The sequence below is a fragment of the Ursus arctos genome, unplaced genomic scaffold, assembly GCF_023065955.2.
Source record: "Ursus arctos isolate Adak ecotype North America unplaced genomic scaffold, UrsArc2.0 scaffold_22, whole genome shotgun sequence".
In the NCBI taxonomy this organism is placed as follows: domain Eukaryota; kingdom Metazoa; phylum Chordata; class Mammalia; order Carnivora; family Ursidae; genus Ursus; species Ursus arctos.
The window spans coordinates 17,790,516-17,813,493 of NW_026622897.1; the positions used below are offsets into that span (position 1 = coordinate 17,790,516).

Below are 22,978 nucleotides of genomic sequence, written 5' to 3' on the forward strand. Positions count from 1 at the left end.
GTGGCTGAGTAAAACAAAGGCCCCATCCCTTGCTCCTCTTTGAAGAATCAGGGGGATTATTCCATGAATTCTTTTTTTTTTTTTTAAGATTTTATTTACTCATTTGACAGAGAGCGAGCGAGAGTGCAAGCAGGGAGAGCGGCAGGCAGAGGGAGAGGGAGAAGCAGGCTTCTCACCGAGAGGGGAGCCCTACGTGGGACTCGATCCCAGGACCCTGGGATCATGACCCGAGCAAAAGGCAGACTCTTAACTGACGGAGCCACCCAGACGCCCCTGTTCCACTAATTCTAAATGTCCCAATACATTGGAGGTGACCTAACACACATCAGTAATGGCAACAAACACACAAGTTATTCTCAGCTTAGATTTTATATACATTTTGGGTGGTAGCAAGAGGGTGGCAGGCTATACCAAGTGGTTGTTTGGTTTGGTTTTTTTTTTTTTTTTTTTTTGAGAACATGCACGTGAGAGAGCGAGCGAGCAAGCACGCATGCATGAGTGGGGGGGAGGGGCAGAAGGCGAGGAAGAAGCAGACTCCCCACTGAGCAGGGAGCCCAACATGGGACTCAATCCCAGGACCCCAAGATCATGACCTGAGCCAAAGGCAGACGTTTAACCAACTGAGCCACCCAGGAGCCCCTTGTTTTGTTTTTTTAATTATCCAGTGATTCTGTTACCTTTCCAACACAACTAATAATCACTACACCATCCTTTTTTCTGTGCAAAGGATATAATTAAACTTTAGTCTCTCCATCTATAAAATTGGAACAACAAATGCCCTCCCTTTCTTTCTCAGATGATGGATTCAAAATCTGTTGGAGCCAGTAGCCTTAGCTCTACTTCACGGGCTCTCATAAAGATCCTATCGGCCCAGCTCCTAGTGGACATGTCCATGGACATAAGGAAAGAATGGTTAGATCAGTATATCCACCATCCTTCTTGGGGGAACGAGCTTGAAATTCGTTACCTACTAATGTGAGGTCATCTTCAAATACGAAGGAAAGGTTATTACATTACACGGGGATGCCCTTAGACCTATTCCAAATTCAAATTGGTTTTATTTAAAATGCTCTAACCTGTTCTAACCTGTAAGTATTTTTTGATAGAACATGAAAGAGGAGGTAGATGAATATTTGTGATTTTCTTTTAATTCAGAAACTCCTTTTATAGTCTTAAAGGATTATGGTCACAGCCTTGCCTTTGAAACTAATAATAAAACAGAGGAATGGATGTAGCATATTCAGCTGAATTCTCAAAACAAACATTTAGCTGAATGCAAAAGAATTATCAACATTTTTGACCCAATTTTAGGTGTTCGTGTACTTTTCATAATATATAAAATTTTGAATTTTGCTTGGTTGCTCCTTTAAAAATATAAATTCAACAGTCCATTATCTGTGAAAAATATTTATAGCCAGTAATTTCTCCCAGACCAGACCAATATTTTTCATTTATTTTTAAATGTGTTCTCAAAAGAAGCCAGTCTAGAAGGAGAGGCAAATAGTGAAGCCAAAAGAAAGTTTTATCTCTACTAATAAAAGTGAAAGTAGCTTTATTATAAACTCTTTAACTGCTGATTTCTTACTTGCTGATTTTTCTTAGAGTTGTAACTTAATTTACAAACAATATTGGGGTGAGTTGACTGTCAGTGATTCCATAGCATAATTTTTTGTTATGCCAGGGAGGAAACTTTAAAGCATTTTTGGCTTGCTCAATCTTTGAGCTCATAAACTAGTCTTTGAAGTGGCCATTGACCTTGTCCACCACTTTCTCCAGGACCAAATGTCTAAGGGCTGATTGCTGATCATATTCAAAACTGTTTCTTCACCATTTTCCAACATACATTTCCTCATCTTACTCCTCTTCTTTTTAAAGGGATAGAAATTAGTTTGACTTAACACTGATAGGATACATGTAACTGTTTTACTGAATTATAGTCAATAGCATTGAACAATCTGTTCCTTTCAAGTCGTTATTTATACATGAAGTATGTGCGGATCTTTCTGTCAGTACAGATTATAGGTTTTCTTACGGACAAAAACTATGCTTTGTACAGATTCCTTGGCCTGAGGCCCCGAATTTCTGATTTAACTCATCTGGGGTGCACTGTCAGCATGGGGATTTTTCAAAGCTCCCCAAGTGATTCTAATGCTTAGCCAAGATTGAGAACCACTGCTTTACATCAGGGAGTCTCAGACATTAGTGTGAATCAGAATCAACCAGAGGGCTTGTTGAAGCAGATTGCTGGACCTAACCTAAGGGTTTCTGATTCAGTAGGTATAGGGTGGGACCCAAGAATTTGAATTTTTCAACATGGTTCTGGGTGATGCCACTTCTGCTATTGGGTCCACTGAGAACCACTGATCTTTTTCTCTTTCAAACGTTAAGGCACTTATGAACCACCCCCAGAATCTTGTTAACACACAGATTTTAGTCTAGTAGGTGTGGGGTGAGACTCAAGAGGGTGCATTTCTAACAAGTGCCCAGGTGAGGTTAAGGCTGCTGGTCCGTGGACCACACATAAAGTCCATACAGGGTTTTTCAGAAACCCAACGTCATAGTTGTGTAAGTCAGTACCTACAGAACATTGATGTTTTCAATGGCTGATTGATTTGGGAGCAGGAGGTAAGAATTAGGGGTGGCGGGTTTGGAGGGTCTTGTTTTTTTTGTTTTTCTTTTTTTTTTAATTTTATTTATTTATTTTTAATATTTTTTTTATTATATTATGTTAGTCACCATAGAGTACGTCCCCGGTTTTTGATGTAAAGTTTGATGATTCATTAGTTGCGTATAACACCCAGTGCACAATGCAATATGTGCCCTCCCTACCACCCATCACCGGTCTATCCCATTCCCCCACCCCCCTCCCCTCTGAAGCCCGCAGTTTGTTTCTCAGAGTCCATAGTCTCTCATGCTTCATTCCCCCTTCTGATTACCCCCCCCCCTTTCTTTATCCCTTTCTGGTCTTGTTTTAGATTAAGCAGCATCTATCTGGAAGGTTTTCATGTTTGAAAAACTATTTTCTCCTCTTAATTTCTTTGAAAGAGATGACCACTATCTTACAACTAGAAATGTTGAAAGGATAAATGACCTCTATCGCCAAATGACTAAATGTCAATTACCAATAAACAGCAAAGAAAATCAGCTTTTTAATACCTCATTTTGAGACAAGCATTTATGCTCAGTTGAATCAGACAGTATCTTAAGTAGTGTATTGTCTTTAGAAAGATTTGAAAGGACATCTAAGAAGTTTATGACCGTCCAAAAAAAATGTCAACAGTTTTTTTTTAAATAAAACTCAAAAAGCTGATTAAGTTCAGATGAAAAATAAAAGCAGGAATAATAAAGAAAGCTCTGGACATTAAGAATCATGAGAGAATCTAGCACTACCAGGTAGTGCATTATAAAGCCACAATAATACTAGGATAATCTTTAATGCATGTATAGACAGAAAAATGGAACAGAGTAGAAAGTCTAGAAATAGAGCCAAATTACATATGGAAATATAGGATATGATACTAGGATTTGATAAAGCAGTATCTCAAATCAGTGAGGAGATGATGGATTGTTCAGTAAAACAACTTGGTAGCCATCTGGAAGAAAATGAAGTCAGATCCATACCTCATATCATACAACAAGATAAATTCCAAATGGACCAAATATTTAATTTTTAAAAAATACTAGGAAAAAGAAAACCAAGCAAATTCTCCCATAATCTCGAAATGTTTCAAAATCCAAAATGTACAAAAGACTGATAAATTTGACTACATAAATATGAAAACTTCTGTAGAAAAAAGCATGAGTCAAAATATAAAGAAGAAAAATATTTCTAATTCATAACACAGATGAAACACTAATATCTCTAATATACAAAGAGCTTCTAGAAATCAAGACCAAAAATCTCACTATAAATAAAATACACAAAGGCCATCCATAGAAAATTCACAGAAAAGTTAATACATATATCTATGAACTATATGAAAAGATAACCAACCTCAGTCATTAGAAGAGCAATACAAATCAATACTACATTGGGATTCTATTTTTCGCCTATAATTAAACCAACAAAATTCCAAACGTTTGATGAACCTGTGGGCACAAATGTAGAGTCAGGTTCGTGAGATACTAAATTGGTCTAAGGGGTGTGGAGGACGATTTGTTAAATCTACTTAAAATATAGGGACACCTGGGTGGCTCAGATGGTCACGCATCTGCCTTTGGCTCAGTTTGTGATCCCAGGGTCCTGGGATCGAGCCCCAGCATCGGGCTCCTTGCTTGGCGGGGAGCCTGCTTCTCCCTCTCCTTCTACTGCTCCCCCTGCTTGTGTTCTCTCGCTCTGTCAAATAAATAAATAAGTAAATAAAATCTTTAAAAAATAAATAAATAAAATACAAAGACATATACTTCTTGAAATAGTAAAACATAATGGCTAAGAGAATAGACTCTAGAGCACCACGACCTGCTGTCTGACCTTGGGCAGGTGCTTAACAGCTATGGGACTCAGTTTCCTCATCTTTAAAAAAGAGAGAGAGAGATAATAATAGTACTTTCCTCACGGGATTATTAAGAAGATTAAACACATGGGTTAATACATGTCGTGTGGTTTGATCAATGCCTGCCTTACAGCAAGCGCCATGTAAGTGATAGCTACGGTTATTTTTATTTGACCCAACACGTTCCACTCCTAGGAATTTTTCCTAGTTATATATGTGCAGTTTCAAAATAACTCCTGTACAAGATTAGTCATTTCAGGCTTTTTTTCAGCTAAAGATTGAAAACTACCCAAGAGTCTATCATGTGAGTAATACTGAAATTATAGTACATCCATAGAATAAAGTACATTGTAGTTGTTAAAAAAATAATAATGAGGATGTTCTCCATGAACCGTTATGGACAATTTATCAGGGTTGATTATTACAGAAAAAATTAAAGGTGTAGAACAGTGCATACAGTGCAAAAAAGTCGGGAAGAATAAAGCTACATATTTCCTTTGGTATGCACTAGAAACTGTGGAAGGATATGCAGGTGGTTCACTGTGGAGGGTGGAGGGGGAACAGGGTGGGAACAGCCTTTCACTTTATACCCTTTTATAGCTTTTATTTTTGAACTATGCCTATGGATTCACAAGACACAATATTTTGTAGTAACCCTTGTAACTTCACACCCCCCAACCGCTCAGGGTCACCTAAATTGCATTCTTTGCTTGGAAATAATGGCTCAGAGCAGAACCGTCAGTTTTTAAATTGCTCCACAATTATTTTTGCCAACTGTCATCTGTACGATGTACATTTTTCATCTGTTGATCGTACGTTAAAATGCACTGGGAAATTCACCTTGGAATACAGGAGGAGATCTTTACCACGTGACGCGTGAAGCAAGGAACTGATATAAAAACCAACACACACTAGAGGGCACCTAAGTATCACCGTCAGCCAGTAACTTTGCTGGTGAATATTCAGGACTTCCTTTTTTTTTTTTTTTTATTCATGCCTTGTTCGGTGTTTGTCTGAAACTCATTAGTTAGAATTTGAGTCCATTTCCGGTCTACCATTAAAGGACATTTGTGTCTTGAAAAAGGAGCTACCTTTCTATCTTGATTCCAATGTGACTTTGAAGACCAAGGAAGGGAAAATTTAGCAAGCTCAGAAAAGAGCAGTAAGTACTTTGGACCTGTTACTCTTCTCTTGTCCTTCCCTGCAAAGAAATTACTGATACTTTGTGAAAACAAATTTAGAAAGGCTAATTCAGTTACTTATAGTCTTCGAGACCATATAAAGCCCCATCAAGAATCCACTACCCATACAGTCGTGGCTCTTGCTGGAACAGCAGGTCAATCAGCATTTATTGAGCGCCAGCTACGTGCTTGGCACTCAGTGCTAGGGATGCAAGAGAAAACAAGACACACAGAGCCTGGGCTTCATGGAGCTTACGTTCCAGTCATGTGACAGAGGCCAGAAACGTGTAACAAAATAATTTCAAGTGCCAATAAATACCTCAAAGGATACGGAATAACTTAATAAAATGATGAAGGGGAGTGTAACTGGGATGTCTGGGTGCTTGGGAAGGACTCTCTGAGGAGCTGTCATTCAAGTTGGAACGTGAACAGATGAGGAAGAGAAAACTGTGGAAGGTCTGGGGGACGAGGTTTGGTTTGTGCAGCCGAGGGAGCAGCCTTCTCCCCTAGGGGCAGCACAATGTTACCGGAGAAAAAATAAAACCAAAACAAAGCACTGATTTGGAAGTCAGCAATCATGGGTTATATCCTGGCTCTTCCGCTAACCAGGTGGGAGCACTTCCCAGATATTCGAGCAAGTGACTCTTTAAGCCTGATATTCTTTATCTATTATATGGGGTCAATTTCTGCCTGGAGGCTTATCGGAAAAAATTATAGAAAGCTCCTGACGTGTGGCAGGCAGTAAAGAGAAGCTATTGTCAACACAGGGCATTCTCAAGGCATAGGAAAGGAAAGGAATCGCCCTGGGAATAGGCTCTTCTGAACAGATTTTTTTTTTTTCCTTTTTCAGGTCATAGTGCCTGAAGGGAAAGGGATAGGACTTCAGGTAGAATAAGAAAGTGTAGCTAAAAGGGTAGCATTTCAATGCCCCAGTAGCCCGGTCTACGGTAGGACTCCCAGAAGACCGTCCACAAAGCGGGTTTGAGCGGGCACACCTCACACTCACCATGTTGTAGGTCAGATTCAAACTCTCAGGGTGGTGCACAAGGCTCTCCGCGGCCCAGCCCCTTCCTGCGGCTTCAGCCTTTTCCTTCGTCATCCCCACCCCTTGTGTCCTCCGAGAACTCACGGCTCCCAGACCCAGCGTCTCCCCTGCGTTTCTGGTCATGCTGATGGACCCCTCTTCCTCACCTTGTTTGCTTGGGAAGACCTTCCCCTCCCTCCCGAGATGCAGCTCAATGGCCTCTGACTTCTACCACAGACCCAGGATTATGGGATGACCGAACGAGACACTGTACGTGAAAGCTTGGTATAACATGTAGCCCTGCATATTTATTACTGAACATTTGACTTGAATTTGGTCTCCTACTGGATAAGACTAATATTTTAATTTTTAAAAAATATTTGAGAGAGAGAGAGCATGAGTGGGAGGGGCAGAGGGAGAAGGAGAGAGAATCCCAAGCCAACTCCCCACTGAGTGCAGAGCCTGATGCAGGGGTCCATCTCACACGCCAGAAGATCACGACCTGAGCCAAAGACAAGAGGCAGAGGCTTGACTGACGGAGCTACCCGGCCCCTAGACTCATATTTCAGTGCTATAGTGCTCTTCTTTTCTGTAGTTTAAGACTTAGTGAAACTTTTGGTTGTCTATAAAATTAAGCTTTACCTTTATTTCAATGATGATCATCTTTTTCTAATTATATTTGGTTAGAAACAGAATTACTGGGTTTTTTTTTCCGAATTCTTCCAGTTTCGGTGGTATTTTTGAGTCTCTCCTCCATCATACTCATAAAAATTATTCTCCTATAGAGTAAGCACTCCGTATCTTCATTGATTAGGGTTTTTTTCTTTTGCCCTGTGTGACCGCAACAAGAGCACTTACTTACGAGAGCGTAATTCAAATTGAACTTCCTGGTTTCTTCCCCAGTATAACACGTTTCCTAAGGCATCTTTCTGCGCGCACTGTTCAGCACTTAGTTGGTTCAGCTACCGATTGTATGATCTATAGAGTGACACTCCATTAATTCAACATCACTGACAAGGGATCCATGAGAAGAAAACTCTCCTCCTGACGAAAGCATGCCCTTTCAAAAACCAGAACCTTAACATAAGCAATCGTTTCTCAGGATAGCTTTCGCAAACGTGCCTGGAGTGCCCGACAGGCCTTGCTGTCTTACCCGGGGCCAGAGCACCTGCTTCTGCGGTGAACCAGAGCCGTGGCAATGGGAAGAAGGATGCTCTGCCTCTTCATTAAAGGCCCCAGAGGGCTAGGGGTCTGCAGCCATTTTTGCTGCTGCCAGCGTATCTGGTCTTTAGCAGTTTCCGGCCTCGCAGGAAGCAGCCACACTGAAGAGCCAGTACCAGTGGCTCCATCAGTTAAGCATCCGACTCTTGATCTCACATCAGGTCATGAGCTCAGGGTCATGAGATCGAGCCCCGTGTCAGGCTCCCCACTCAGTGTGGAGTCTGCTTGAGATTCTCTTCTCTCCCTCTCTCTCTACCCCTCCTCCCCCTGCTCACACTCTCTCTCTCTAAATAAATAAATAAACAAAATCTTTTAAAAATAAAGAAAATAGTACCTACAGAAGAGACACAAAAGGTCCCAAAGTTGCACAGAAGAAACAGTGCATGAGTCTGTCAAGGGAAGTCAGAGAGGGCTTCATGGAAGAGGCAACCATTGATCAAGTTCTTTAAAAAGAAGGTAGCAGGTGGAGGCAGGCAGCAGAAGTATTGCAGGCAAAGGGAGTGAGTGCAACAGTATAAAAGCGTTGAGAGGCCACGGTTTAGGTGGAAGCCTGCTGATACAGGGGAAGCCTCCAGGGTACTAGTCAGGAACTGGAATTTGGTTAATTAATCCAATACAGTGGTTCAAGCAGACATGAAAAATGATGACCCTAAACAGTTGATTTTCACCGAAAGAATCCAGACCTACACTGACTCACCAGTCTGTCCTGGAGGGGCCAAGGCCTCGCCTGTCAGTGCGTGTGCTCCTGGAGTACGGTGTTGTCCTTCTGCATCAGTTTGAGGGACCTAGGATTTCTACTTTTGAGTTCTTAAAAGCAAAGGAAATACTTTAAAAACCTTTAGAAAGGATCTAGGGGCCCCTGGGGGGCTCGGTCAGTTAAGCAACTGACTCTCGACTTCAGCTCAGGTCATGATCTCAGGGTCCTGGAATCGAGCCCCAAGTCAGGCTCCTCACTCAGTGCAGAACTGGCTTGGGATTCTCCCCCTCTCTCTCTCCCTCCCTCTGCCCCTCCCCCTGCTCGAGCTCGCGCACGCTCTCTCTCTAAAATAAATAATTTAAAAAATATTTTTTAAAATAATAGATCTAAGAACATAACCTTTCTTCAACTTTTTTATAACTGTTTCCCCTAATCTTTTACAGCTTCCCCCCCCCCACCATCACCGAGTTGTTCTCTTGCCTTTTGCTTTATGGGGCCATTCTAAATTATTTTACTTCATTTCCATGAAAATAACAACCCTCTGTTCACACTCAGATTTCTCCAAATTATCTAACCTTCAAATACAAGCTGTAATTTTAACAAAACCTACAATAAACAGGTTTGTGAACACGTGTTAAAGCTTCCTGGTAAACATACAACCGAACTGGTGGGCATCCTAGAGAGTAGCTGGCCAGCCGTGAGCATCAGCTGTAGGCATCAGTTGGGATATCTGAAAGAAGGACTGGAGAGTATTACTGAATCCAGTGTGCGGAGGAGAAGACGAAACCTTCCGTGTTGTACATGTCCAGATTGCAAGGATGGAAGTGTGGGTATTAAGGCTAGAGAAACTGGCAGGTGCCTTTCATGCACGCCCTCGTACGTCACTGTAAAGCAGGAGCTCTCAGAATATGGTCCCTGGTCCCAGCAGCATCAGCATCGCCCGGGAAATTGTTGGAAGTGCAAATTCTTGGGCCCCATCCCAGACCTCTTGAATCAGAAACTCTGGGGCGAGGCCCAGCAATCTGTTTTAATAAGCCCTCCAAGTGATTCTAATACATGCTCAAGTTTCAGAACCGCTGGGCTAAGGAGTTATGCCTTTCCTCTACGTGGCGTGGAGTCACTGAAGGATTTTAGTAATGGAGCAATTTGAATTCTGTGGCCATCCAGAGGTCACACTTACATATTCCTAGTTGTGTTACATAGAGTTCGGGTTACTTGGTTAATCAAACACAAGATATTCCTAAAAATCTCTTTCATAGTCTTGAAAATAGTTAATTGCTTCATTCATTTGCATATATTTATTAAGAGCTTATTATGTATCAGGCATGGTCTTAGGTACTTAGAATATATCACTGAACAAAAGACAAAAATCCCAGCTCTCGGGGGGCTAACTTTCTAGTAGGAGACGGACAATAGACAAAAAGAGGTGGATCAGTGTCTTTGTAGGGGATGGAAGTGCTGGGGAGAGAAAGAGAGCAGAGAAATAGGGAGCTTGGGGGTGGGGGTAAATTAGAGTTTTAAAGAGGTCATGAAGGAGGTGAGAGAGTGCATCATGCAAATATTGGAGGAAAGCATGTTCCTAGAAGAGGGAACAGCACATGTGAAGGGTGACGGCTCAGTGGTTTTGGGCGGAGCGAGCAAGGGAGAGGGAAAGATAAGACCTGCTTTCCACCTTATTTTGTTGACAGTTAGCTACCTGCTTTATTATAAGCCCCCAATCTAGCCAGATACACCAGTAGATTCTATGTGTTTTGATGTAAATGGAGAGGTCAGTGCTCCGTGTAGATAGGTCTTTTCACTAATATTTTCTGAGCACGTATGCGCCGGGCACATTCAGGACCGCCGCGCGTGACCCTTGTGAATAGCGCCGCCAGAGCTGGGACTTACAGTCTAGAGGGGAAACTAACCTAATTACCAAGGTAATACTTGTTACAAAAGGGAAAGTACAAAGTGCCAAGGCCCTGGGCTCAGGTGCCTCTATTGTAACCTCTGAGGAATCAAGGAAGGCTTCCTGGAGGAAGTTCCATTTCAGCCCAGGCTGTAACAGCAGCAGGGAATGGGATTGGTCAGAATAAGTGAGGTGAAGAGGGGTTTCCCAGCAAAGGATGGCCTACGCACAGACCCAGAGATAAGGGTGCCTGTGGCCCAACCCAACCGCAGAGTTAGGAAAGTACGATGTGAAAAGAGCAAGAAGTACAGAATGCAGGACCTTAAACCTTTAAAGATTAAGGGCAATGGGGAAGCACTGAAGGGTTTTAAAGCGGTGGCTGGCATCATTAGTTCGGGGGTTTTAGAAGCTGCAGGATCTTATGTGAAAAATGAATGCAAAAAAGTAGTATCTCCTAAGGTTCCAATGTCATCACGTTCTGACTGAGCACCTACGTGTGAAATGCATTACGAAGTGTCCTGCAGGAACGGAGAAAGCAACCGACAGCAGAGCCAAAATCGTTCACGTGCTTTGTCTCTAAACAGCTGAATCGCGAATCCAAATCCCCAGATAATACAAACAGGGCAAAATATCCGTGTTGGAGCCTGACAATGGTGGGCTCTCTATGCCGCCTTGCCTCCGCCGCCTCTGCTGGCCACGTATGGAGAGAGAGAGAGAGAGACAGAGAGAGAGACAGAGAGAGAGACAGAGAGAGAGATGTTAGCGGGCTCGGACTGCCGCAGAGCACAATGAATCAGAAATAGAACAGAATTAATGCAGCCGATCGCTCATTAGCCAAGTTAACCAATGCTTGCTGGATCCAGTGATTAGGTCCCGAAGAGAGGGATTAAGTAACAGATGTGTTGGAGTGACAGTAAGCAAATATTACATTAAAAAAAAAATCAGACTCTTTGGCCTATTTTCACTTGGCTCTGTGCTAGTTGTTAATCCCATCAGGAAATAACAAGCAAACGGATACGTTAATTGTGGGGCTCCACATAACGTGATTTAAAAAAAACCCACAATATCAAGGAATAAAGGAGCAAAACTTGCAGTGATTGTGGAACTTAAGGATCATATGCTTCCTAAACACGTCTCAGTGTGTGTCTGTGCAGAGACACTAACTTGGTGTAAAGCCTCAACTTTTTTGTGGGGTGCCGATTCTCTAAGAACCTGATGAGTTTCTTTGAGAGAAGTAGCAGCCCAATCTAGCTCAGCTGTACTCAATCTGAGTTCCTTTCCTTCCTACAAACCCTCACTTCAAAGCGAGGAACATAATGTACAATTTTTTAATGGCTCTAGACCCAGGCACTCAGGCTCTCTGCTCTGCGCCTTACCTCAGTGTAAACACCTGATCAGGATTGCCCGCGTTTCATCAATAGCAGCCAAATGCAATTCGAGAACCACAAGCCTTTGAAGTCCTCCCAGCAAAGGCCGGTTTTCTAGTCTGGGATAATGACATGCCATGATTGCTGTCTTTGTTGTATCTTTTCAGTAGAGAAGCAATTATAGGCCCCAATTTAACAGAATAGACATTACACAGCTTATGATGCTCAAAATGCAATTTCATTTGATCATTTTCTCGATTTGATTGGTATTAATAGAATGGTTCACAAAAAAAAAAAAAATAGCTGGCAGAGGTTGTGTCCCATTCCACTTTCAAAGAGATAATGTAGAAGTATGCTTTACTTGCCCTGAGACTCTCACTGGGGTGATTCAGACGGCGAGTTCCACCAAAACAGCCTGCGGATGGAAATATCGCACATCCTACACTGTCTGGGGAAGGAAACGTAGGACAGTGTATTTGGAATTCGGAAGCTTTTTACCAAGGCTGTGTGTAAGGGATCCCATCCTGGGCAGTCAATCAGTATCGCCAGTGACAGACTGAATTAACTAAACCAAGTCCCCTTTACAAAAGCCAGAAAATCAAACCTCCCAGTGGCAGATCTAGGAATCAACCCAATTTTTTTCTCCCAAGCCCCAGATAACATTTTTGTACAAGACATCACCTGTTTGAGGTTTGAAAAAGGATTATTTCCTCACCTGCTTAGGCAGACTATTTAGATTTTTTTTTTTCCAACTCTGCCTTCATTTCTTGCCCAGGAAAGAGATGATTTGACTTCTAAATGGTGGTGTTTCCCTTTAACAATATGGCAATAAGGGATAGAAACCTTTGCAATCACAGGGGCCAAAGCTTTGAAACCTAATACTTTTATAGTCTCTTCGTGTTTCTTTTCTTTCTTTCTTTCTTTTTTTTTTTTTTTTTTTTGAGATTTTATTCAACAGAAAGAGGGAGAGAGCACAAGCAGGGGGAGTGGCAAAGGGAGAGGGAGAAGCAGACTCCCCGCTGAGCAGGGAGCCGGATGAGGGGCTCGATCCTAGGGCCCCGGGATCATGACCTGAGCCGAAGACAGATGCTTAACCCACTGAGCCACCCAGGCGCTCTCCTCTCATGTTTTGCCAGGAGAGGGACCGAGAGATGGCATCATGACACACAGTTCCTAACCTTCAATGGCAGCATTTATATTTCTAAACTTTCTATTTCAGAGCAAGTTACGCTATTTCGTGGTATTGGGAAGTTTTCCTTTTGCAGAGTAGGTAATCTTTCAAAATCTGTTGAATACTCCTATTTGTAATCTGGAAAATCCCATGATCCAATAGCACATTTTGCTCCTGTATTTGCCATGATAATTCAAGGATGAAGAAGTCTTTTCCTTTTTTTCTCATTTTCAGATCAACCTCTAGGTATCTAATCTTCCATACCATCTGTTTGCCATATCTATGTATGTGAGTAACGGTGGCAGGTATGCAGACAGGTAGAGAGAAGAGTTCACCCAAAATAAACGTCGTCTCGCTTGTGGCCACAGAAGCCACATTGAGCGGTGAGGAATGAGGTTATCTTTATTGTCAGATGCTGACTTATTAATATTTAAACAAATATTTCCCCCTCTTTCCCATTTGAATAATGGGAAAGCCTGCATAAATGTAAAGTAAAAGTAAGGAGCAGCAAGAGAAACTGAACACAAACATGACAGATTCTGGGGGCACCTGGGTGGCTCAGTCGCTTAAGCATCTGCCTTTGGCTCAGGTCATGATGCCAGGGTCCTGGGATTGAGTCCCGCATCGGGCTCCCTGCTCAGTGAGGAGCCTGCTTCTCCCTCTGCCTCTGCCCTGCTTGTGCTCTTTCACTCTCGCACGCTCTCAAATAATAAATAAATAAAATCTTATTTACAAAAATATGACAGATTCTAAATCCCATGCTTTTCCCAGCATTACACGGCTTGCTGCTTCTCACACCACACAGTCCACAAGGGACAATTTAATAAAACAAGTGTAAAATCCAGAATCTAAATCTAAAAATGAGTTATAGGAGTTTAGAAACGGGAACGTCAACCTTTACAAGCCATAAAGCACAGTGACCAAAGGAGCCCAGCCTGGGTAATCTTGCCACAGGTCCTGTAAATAAGAGGAGACTTGGCAAAGGCATCACAGTCAGCCGCTAACATTTGGGGCTACTGTCTGAGAGAGAGATTGACCTAATCCATTCTTTCAGGGGGCAGAGGGCTAGAAATTACAGGAAGATATATTTCTGCTCTCATAGGAAGAAGTGAAGAACTTTGTAACATTTAGATGTTTCAGTGATACTACAGTATGTTTACCATCCGTGAAACAGAGACGAAGAGAGCTAACATCTTACTCCACGGGATGGTGGAAAGGACCAGATGTCCCACAGAAAGGGAATGTTCAGAAGCCACCTTATGCTCCGTCCTCAGTCCACAGAAGATCCTTTTTTTTTTTTTTTAAGATTTTATTTATTTATTTGACAGAGATAGAGACAGCCAGCGAGAGAGGGAACACAAGCAGGGGGAGTGGGAGAGGAAGAAGCAGACTCCCAGCAGAGGACCCTGATGTGAGGTTCGATCCCAGGACCCCAGGATCACACCCTGAGCCGAAGGCAGACGCTTAACGACTGAGCCACCCAGGCGTCCCTACAGAGGATCCTTAAGCCTGTAGTAACATACACAGGTGACTCCTGCTAGGAGAAAGGCATGTGTGTTTAGGCAGCAAGCGGATGAGTACCTACCAGGAACGGTACAGAAGTACTAAGCGGTTATACCGGATTACCTCCAGATTCTTTCACCAGCAGTAAGACTGTATAACTAAGTTTGCTTTCTGAAATGCTTCCTGGTGGCTAGAATTCTAGATTTAAAATAGATAGCAGGGTACCTGGCTGGCCCAGGAGAGAGAGCATATGACTCTTGATCTCGGGATTGTGAGTTTGCAGTCCCAGAATGGGTGTAGAGATTATTTTTTAAAAATAAGCTTTAAAAATAAAATAGGTAGCTAATGGAGGCAATGAAGGGCCTCCCTAATTTGGGGACCTAAGTCCCATGTAGCTGCCTTCATCAGTGGCTCCCAAACTTGGCTGAAGAGTAGACCCACTTGGGGAACTTTTAAAGTATAATGCTATCTGGGACCACCCCAGAGCTTCTGATTTTTTTTTTAAGATTTTATTTATTTGAGAGAGAAACATGAGCAGGGGGAAGAGGAGAGGGAGAAGCATACCCCGCACTGAGCAGGGAGCCCAGTGGGGGGCTCGATCCCAGGATCCTGAGATCATAACCTGAGCTGAAGGCAGACGCTTAACCCACTGAGCCACCCTACACCCTGCCCACCCCCAGAGCTTCTGATTTAATTGGTCTGGGATGGGACCAGGGCACTGATATTTTGTCATTCCAACATCTGACTAAAGTTGAGAACCTCTGAGCTACATCATTCAAATTCATGGAGTGCCAACATTACAAGTTCTGCAAGCCAAAGATGATATTTCAAAATTGCTAAATATGAGACTCTGGAGTTAGACTGCCCGACTCCTCCACTTACTAGCTGTTGATTCTGGGCAAGTGATTTAAAGTCTCTGTCCCTCAGTTTCTCATCTGCGAAAAGAGGGGGTAATAATAGTACATACGTGATAAGGTTTAATAGAGTATAACTGATAGAATATATGCTGAGTGCTTAGGACAACCTACTAGCACACCATGAACATTCAATGTATATTAAATATTGTTATTTCTATTGTTATCATTATCTTGAAGCATAGTGTTATTTCACTATTCATTATTCCATTTAATATACTCAACATTAGTTGCTCCATCCGGTTCAGATGACTGTTTTAAAATTGGGTCCCTTGAGTGTGTATTGAACATTTAAAGTAAATAGTAGTTTGACCTCAAAGCACCAATTCTCACATCATGCTTATAAGAGAAAACATTATTTATTCCCGTTTTCCTTGGGAACAATTCAGGTCCCTGAGGACTAAGATATATCCTTGAACTACAAATAAAACGTAGCCCTGCGGGACCTCTTTCTAGAGTACACAGACGAGCCTCGTGGCTGTAAGACTTAAAATGAATCCCATTAACACGCTTTATGTTTTACCCTCTTAGATCTCCTACCCCATCAGTGTAACTGACAAGACGTCTGTTCAGAACGCCAAAGAGATTGAAAATGCTGCCGTCAATCCTGAAGACAAATGGCATCAAAGAGCCCAACAGCTCAAGGTAACTTGCTAGATTGAACTTTAAATGGGTTGCAAGGGTTACGGCTTAATATAAGTAATGTTCATGACTCACTTCTTATCACTTACAGGTTTATTCTTATGCCTGAGGGTAGTGACCCACCCTTCTAAGGGTAAGACTGGTTTCTGCCCACATGGGCCATTGCTTGCTCAGTCAGCAAATTCTACCCATTTTCCCAAAAGTTCTCAATTTCCTGGAAGAAAAATCATCACATACTCTTTAAACACTCAGAGTTAAAACCCCAAACAGAAGAAAGGAATGGAGAAAATGCATGGGCGGAGGGGGGGAAATCACAGTTGCAAAAGATTGTCCAGATCTGCACTGCTCCCAAGTCTGTTTCCTTATGGAGCCAGTAGTCACAGCATCCCTAGCTGATGGGGAACACGATCCCTAAAAATGGACGGGAATCCCCAGAGCCTCCCTGAATCTTCATTTGCAGGATGGGAAAGCCTACTAACTGATAATTTAGCACGAAAATATCCTTTCCTGGCCCTGGGTTTACTACTCTAACATCATAATGTGATTTGGAGGAAGATTTTTACGAAATCATCTCCACTGACCATTTCTCTAGAAGAGGAAAAGCACTAGCAGATGATTTCTTCTGGGACCAGTGTGTGGAGTTCTGTGGAGCAGTCACTCTTACACCAGATTTTATCCCCGCTGAAGGAGGGGTGAGCCCTATGAAGTCACCCAGCCTAGACAGCCTACTGACACCATCAGTTCAAACTATGTACAGTGCTGAAGGTATAATAATAAAAATAAAGTTCATTCCAGTTTCAGAGAATTTAGAAAAGAGGGACCACCTAAATCATCTTCTTTCCTTCATGGTGGCTTCCAGGTCACTCTCAGAGTTGCAAGCATGCACGCACGCATGCATAAATACATACATACATACAGTCATTCACCCAGAGTTTCCTGAAAGCTAATGCCAGGGGGGACCTCACCCAGAGGTTGAGAGGTACTGAAATGTCCATGGCAGTGGGATGTAGAGGACAGGGTCTACACCAGACCTCAGAGAGAGCCCAGGGAGCTTGGCCAACAGGATGGAGAGGACAAGAGAAACACTTTAAGGTTTTGTCGTGGGTTACAGATAATGCACTGGGTCCGAAGACATGGATTTCTGGACTTTTGCCTGTCATTTAGTTGCTGCAGAACTTTGGGCAAATCTCAACTCCCCCCAAGCCTTAAGTTTCTTCCTTATTAGATGAAGAGTTGCCCAAAATGAACTATTAGATGCATCCCAGCAGCTATTATGCTAGGATATTTTTCTCTAGTTACTGAAATCATCATAAACCTATTGGAAGCGTGTAAGGTTCTTGCAACCTAGAGCTTCCGTAATCATCACTACAGAAAATCATAGGATCTCAGCCAACGATAAAATAATCACAGGGCTTGATTCGTGGCATGGCCTTTGAGAAAGGCAGTCAAAAATTTTGTATGGAAGAAAATCAGAAGAAAGCCAAAAGAATGCTGTGTATTCCCTGTGTACTAGAACTCATTTGTTCATAACCCACTCCTGAATGAGGACAAAGAGGAGCCAAACATCTAAAGATCATTTGACCTAAAATGATCATCACAGAGTGGTCCACGGGACGCTTCCCTTTATTTAGAAAGGATTTGTTAACTCCCCGCAGCATCCTAGCCAGCTAGGCAGGCACTCAGCTCCAGGCTGCCTTTCTTTCTCCTATTCAACTACCCAAATCCAGGGCCTTCTTTCTGATCCCCCAACCTCCATGAGAATTTCCCAGCCTCTCCCACTCCATCCTCTGCCCCCTCTCTCGGAGACCACCGTGCCATGGTCTGGACCCCTCCCTTAGTGTTTATCATATTTGGCCCCATCTCATTAACTGCTACCTGCATTCCTTTTGTACCAACTATACTAGAAGCTGCCTGAACGTTAAGATTGTACGTTTCTCTACATCTGTTAGCACAGTGCTTTGCCCAAAGCGAACACTCAGTAAATACTTACTGGCTGGTTACAGAAACATTTAAAAATCATTTCGTGAAAATGGGCCTCTCTGAAAGGTTTCTTTTCTTGAAAGATAACTTAGAAGACTCTACACATTCCTCAGTAGACCTACTCTAACAATGAATAGTTCCCACTAATAAGAAATGTGTTTACGTGAAATCAAAATACTTCCCACCAAAAAATTTTTATTGAGTATCTACTATATTCCAGGCACTTGGGGTCAGGGGTCTGGCCCCAATAAACATGGTTCCAAAAAAAGGAAAAAAAAAGAACTTTAAAAAAAATAAAGTAGTAAAAGATCTTTTTTTAAAAAATGGTCCCTACCCTCAAGGAGCTCAAAACTTTAGCCGGAAGACAGTTACACAATCATTATAATGCAATCATAGGAACGTAGGTTCAATATGCAGTAGGAACTAAAGAAGCACCTAATTCTGCCTTAAAAAGACAAGAAAAGTCTCCTGAAAAGAGACAGTGTTTGAACTAACCCTAGAAGGATGGAACAAAACATGGCAAACAGACAAATGGGAGCAGAGGTCTGAGAGATTGAGAGACGTGGTGTGTCCTCAGCCCCACTTATAGCTCAGGAACTGGAGGAGCACGAGTGAGGGAGGGGAGCGGTGTGACACGAGCTGGACAGGTAACTAGAGGTAGGGGACCTGGAAGGCTTTCATGTCGGCCAAAAGATTTTAGATTTTATCCTGCAGATGGCAGGAAGCCACTGGCAAATTTTAAGCAGGCTCGTGACATGATCAGGCTTAACACGGTAGAAAATTCATTCTAGCCAGGGTCTAGAGAATAGACTGGAAGGAAAAAAGATTGCGGAGACAGCAAAACCAGTTAGGGGACGTTTGCTGTGGCTCCTGCAAGAGATCACGCGAGAACTCAGGGCAGCAGCACCTGCTTTGGGTCTGTCTCACACTCCGCACGCCATTAGCTCGCTTTTCAGTACAGTGGACAGATCTAAATCCAACTGGATGAAACTTCCTACGGGTCAGGGCAGCACCTGATGCCCTCTCAGCGCCTACCTAGAGGAGGTCAAGGAGTGAGATTAACAAATTCAGCAATTGCTTGAATACAAGGTAAATGGGGGAGAGAGAAAGAGACTAGTTTCCAAGGGTCTGATGAGTAGTACTAATACCACTGAGGAAGAAAAGGAGGGCTTTCATGCTGGGGTGGAATGGGGGAAGGGCATGAGAGCAGGGGTGGTGAGCCTGATGTCGAGTTTGGAGGAGAAAAGTAGCCCTAGCATAGAACTCAGGAGAGACATCCGAGTTAGCAATGTACATTCGATCGTAAGAATCCACTCCCTGGTGGACTGAAGCTGCAGAAATTACTGAGATGCCCCAGGAATTGTAGGTAGTGGGAGAAGAGAGGAGGGTCAAGAACAGGGCCTGGTACAGTATGGTTAATTTTAAGGATAAGCAGAGGAAGAGAGCAGAAGGTGAGAGACTGTGAAGGGCTTGCCAGAGAGGTGGAGGGCCACCCAAGGTAAAATAGTGTCATGGAACCCGAGACCTGAAAATCAAGAGAGAGACATCAGTGGACAGGGTCAAACTCTGCAGGGAAGAGTTATTTACTTTTTACTTAAAAAGTTGCCATCAAAAGGGAATGATGATACATGCAACTCATACATGCCAGTTTCAAAGGATTCAGGAAAAAACCAAGTAGCAACAATGCACACAGTAGTCACAGAAATGACATATATGTACATTTGAGTGTCCATCTATCTATATGTGGAGAGACACAGAGAAAGATGAAGTTGGCACAACGTTAATGAACCTCAGTAAGACTATTTGGGAGTTCTCCATACTATTCTTGCAATTTTCCTGTAAGTTTGACTTAATTTTGTAAGTTTGAAAAAGTGAAAAGTTAAAGAAAACGGTGCCCAGAGGATTTCACTAGGAAGAGGTTACCGGTGGCCCGAGCAGAGCAGCATGGGCAGGGTGGTGGGAATCCGTGCTCTCTTACAAGCTGTAGAGGGCACAACCGGAGAGGGAAAAGGATGGCCAGTGCAGCCTACACCTGCAAGATGCTTCACCGGAACAAGAGATGAGGTTCAACTGGAGACTGAGGTCAAGTGAGGGATTCTTGCATTTTTTTTTCATAGAAGAGATGGAAATACATTCACAAGCTGCAAGGTGGAGAAACCAGAGATAGGGCAAGGAAACAAGATATGCCAGAAACAAAGCCCCTGAGGCCATTTAAGCCTATGCATCTTCGCTTTCAAAATACTGACAATTGATGGTCATCAGCATCCCTTTCTGTGTAAGCGTCCTACTCATGCCTCAGTCATCCGTCTTCACTTTACCTTTCCACATAGGTCTTGTCCTGGATCCTTCTGTGCTCCCCTGTGAACCTTCACAGCTTTTCCCAAATTTCAGTTCCATTTTGTATCCAGAACTGGACCCAGTACTACTTAGCTGAGGGTCTGACCCTTGCCAGCTCGTGTGAGGGAGCACATTCCCAATAGCAGAAGATCCTTCCCAGGCACGGAGCATGCGGTCAATACAAAAAAAAAAAAACAGAAAGTTTTCCAATTAAGTGAAGCTTTGGCAAAATGAAATAGGAGGTTTCCTTTCTTGCCACCCTAAATTAACTCTTGACTTTGTAGGCCAGGCAAAGGAATGACAGTGTGAAAAGTAGGTAGGATTGTTGACTAATTGATATCAAAGTCCTTGTAACCACTTCCTAAGTAATCTTCCTACCTCTCCTATTATTATAAGAATAGAAGAGCTATTATTTTAGTTTTGCCTCCAATATCATCAAGAGAGCTATGCTTCTTTTATTCATCTGAACATAGAGCCCTCCCTTACTAATGCTGAATGTGAGAGCCAGTCAATACATGTGCTCTAAATGTTCTTAATAGTATCAGATGGAATTGATAACCCCTGCTCAAAGTATTTGTGTTTTATTATTAATAAACACACCAGACACGTCTTTACGTCAGAGCTGATCTCGGAGCCCAGGCACAACCCTCAAGGTTGATCAGGGCAACGAAGAGCAAGAATGGCTTTTGTTTTAAAGCAGATGCACCTTTGGCTGAGACAGAACATGCATCCTTCCCCTCTGCTTAGGGCTTGTAAACAGGAAAGCCATAAAAGAGAAGCAGCTAGACACTGCCTTTCATAGGGTTGGGGGCAAACCACCCTTGGATGGCACAGTATGAACGAACATGAATAACTAAGTGTGGATCTAAGAAATTATCATCCCCGTATTAGGCATCAGGATTCCCCAGTGCGAACGCTGTACCAGTGGCCACTGTTGTGTGTGTGCTGGGAAAACCTAGTGCCATTAAGCAGTTACCCTGAGTGCATGGAGTAGGACTGATTGTGAGTATCGCTAACAAAAGAACCCCATTGAGAGCAGGACGGTATAGAGGATTTCAGTGCTGGTGGAGATTAAGTAGCCTGAGAACGGCTTTGTATGTTAACTTGAGGGAACTCAGGTCTTGCGACCTAAAAAGTGACACCTGATGTCTCAATTGTCGGGTAATAAATCTTCAGTAAACCACAGATCTCAAGTAGTCTGCTCAGAAGGTGAGAGAAATCACATCGAGCCCGTAAATGTCTTCCTTTCTGGGGACTGAAATGCCATCTCTGGGCACTTACACTTATGTGAATAGAGGATTTAACACTTGAGACAATTGAAGTTTCATAAAATGATAAGTCCTTGGCCTTGTTGACAGAGCACCCTGTGAAGAGTACTATTGTAATCTGAATTGTCAGCCGCAAAGGTAGAACGTGATTAAAACCAAGTGGTAACCCAAGATTTCAGGTCCGGTACCCTAAGGAAAAAATTCCTGATGCTTTTGTTTGTCTTTGTTGGTGGGAATGAGGACAGAGAACTGGGACATGTACGGTTGGATAGCAGCAGAAAAAGCTCCTGTTCACTTATTTTTCTAGCAATTAAAAGGTTGACAAATATTTATTTTTATTTTTTAAGACTTTATTTAGGGGCACCTGGGTGGCTTAGTTGGTTAAGGGTCTGCCTTCGGCTCAGGTCGTGATCCCAGGGTCCTGGGATCAAGCCCTGTATGGGGCTCCCTGCTCTGCGGGGAGTCTGCTTCTCCTCCACTTGTGCTCTCTAGTGCGCGCGCTCTCTCTCCTCGCTCCGTCTCTCCAATAAATAAATAAAATCTTTTAAAAAAAGATTTTATTTAGTTAGAGAGAGAGCAAGCATGAGTGGTGGGAGGGGCAGGAGGAGAGGAAGAGAGAGAATGTCAAGCAGACTCTGTGCTGAGTGTAGAGCCTGACGTGCAGCTCGATCCCAGGACCCTGAGATCATGACCTGAGCTGAAACCAAGAGTCAGATGCTCAACTGATTAAGCCACCCAGGCGCCCCTGACAAATTTTTTTAATGAAATTACCAGGGGCGCCTTGGTGACTCAGTTGGTTAAGCATCTGCCTTCGGCTCAGGTCATGATCCCAGGGTACTGGGATTGAGTCCTACATCAGGATCCCTGCTCAGTGGAGAGTAGGCTTCTCCCTCTCTCTGCTCCTCCCCCTGCTTGTGCACTCTGTCTCTCTCAAATAAGTAAATAAAATCTTTTTAAAAAAACAAAAATGATATCAGGGGCGCCTGGGTGGCTCAGTCGTTAGGCGTCTGCCTTTGGCTCAGGGCGTGATCCCGGCGTTCCGGGATCGAGCCCCGCATCGGGCTCCTCCGCTGGGAGCCTGCTTCTTCCTCTCCCACTCCCCCTGCTTGTGTTCCCTCTCTCGCTGGCTGTCTCTCTGTCAAATAAATAAATAAAATCTTTAAAAAAAAATAAAAATAAAAATGATATCATCAGCTTCAATAAATATTTATAGATTGTAGCACAGGTGGGCTTTTTTTTCTTTTGGTTTTTTACCTTCATGAACAGTAGTGATGGCCATGAAAAGAGCCATT

General features: G+C 43.0%; 1 protein-coding gene across 3 annotated transcripts in view; it reads left to right on the plus strand.

Moving 5' to 3' along the window:
• Positions 1-22,978, plus strand: part of JHY (junctional cadherin complex regulator) — a 57,998-nt gene that overhangs the window by 17,366 nt on the left and 17,654 nt on the right. For all 3 annotated transcript variants that reach the window (XM_044386489.3, XM_026505537.4, XM_057316725.1), the window contains exon 4: positions 15,991-16,104. In XM_044386489.3, coding sequence (XP_044242424.3) covers positions 15,991-16,104 — 114 coding nt within the window. The remainder of the gene's footprint in view (positions 1-15,990; positions 16,105-22,978) is intronic.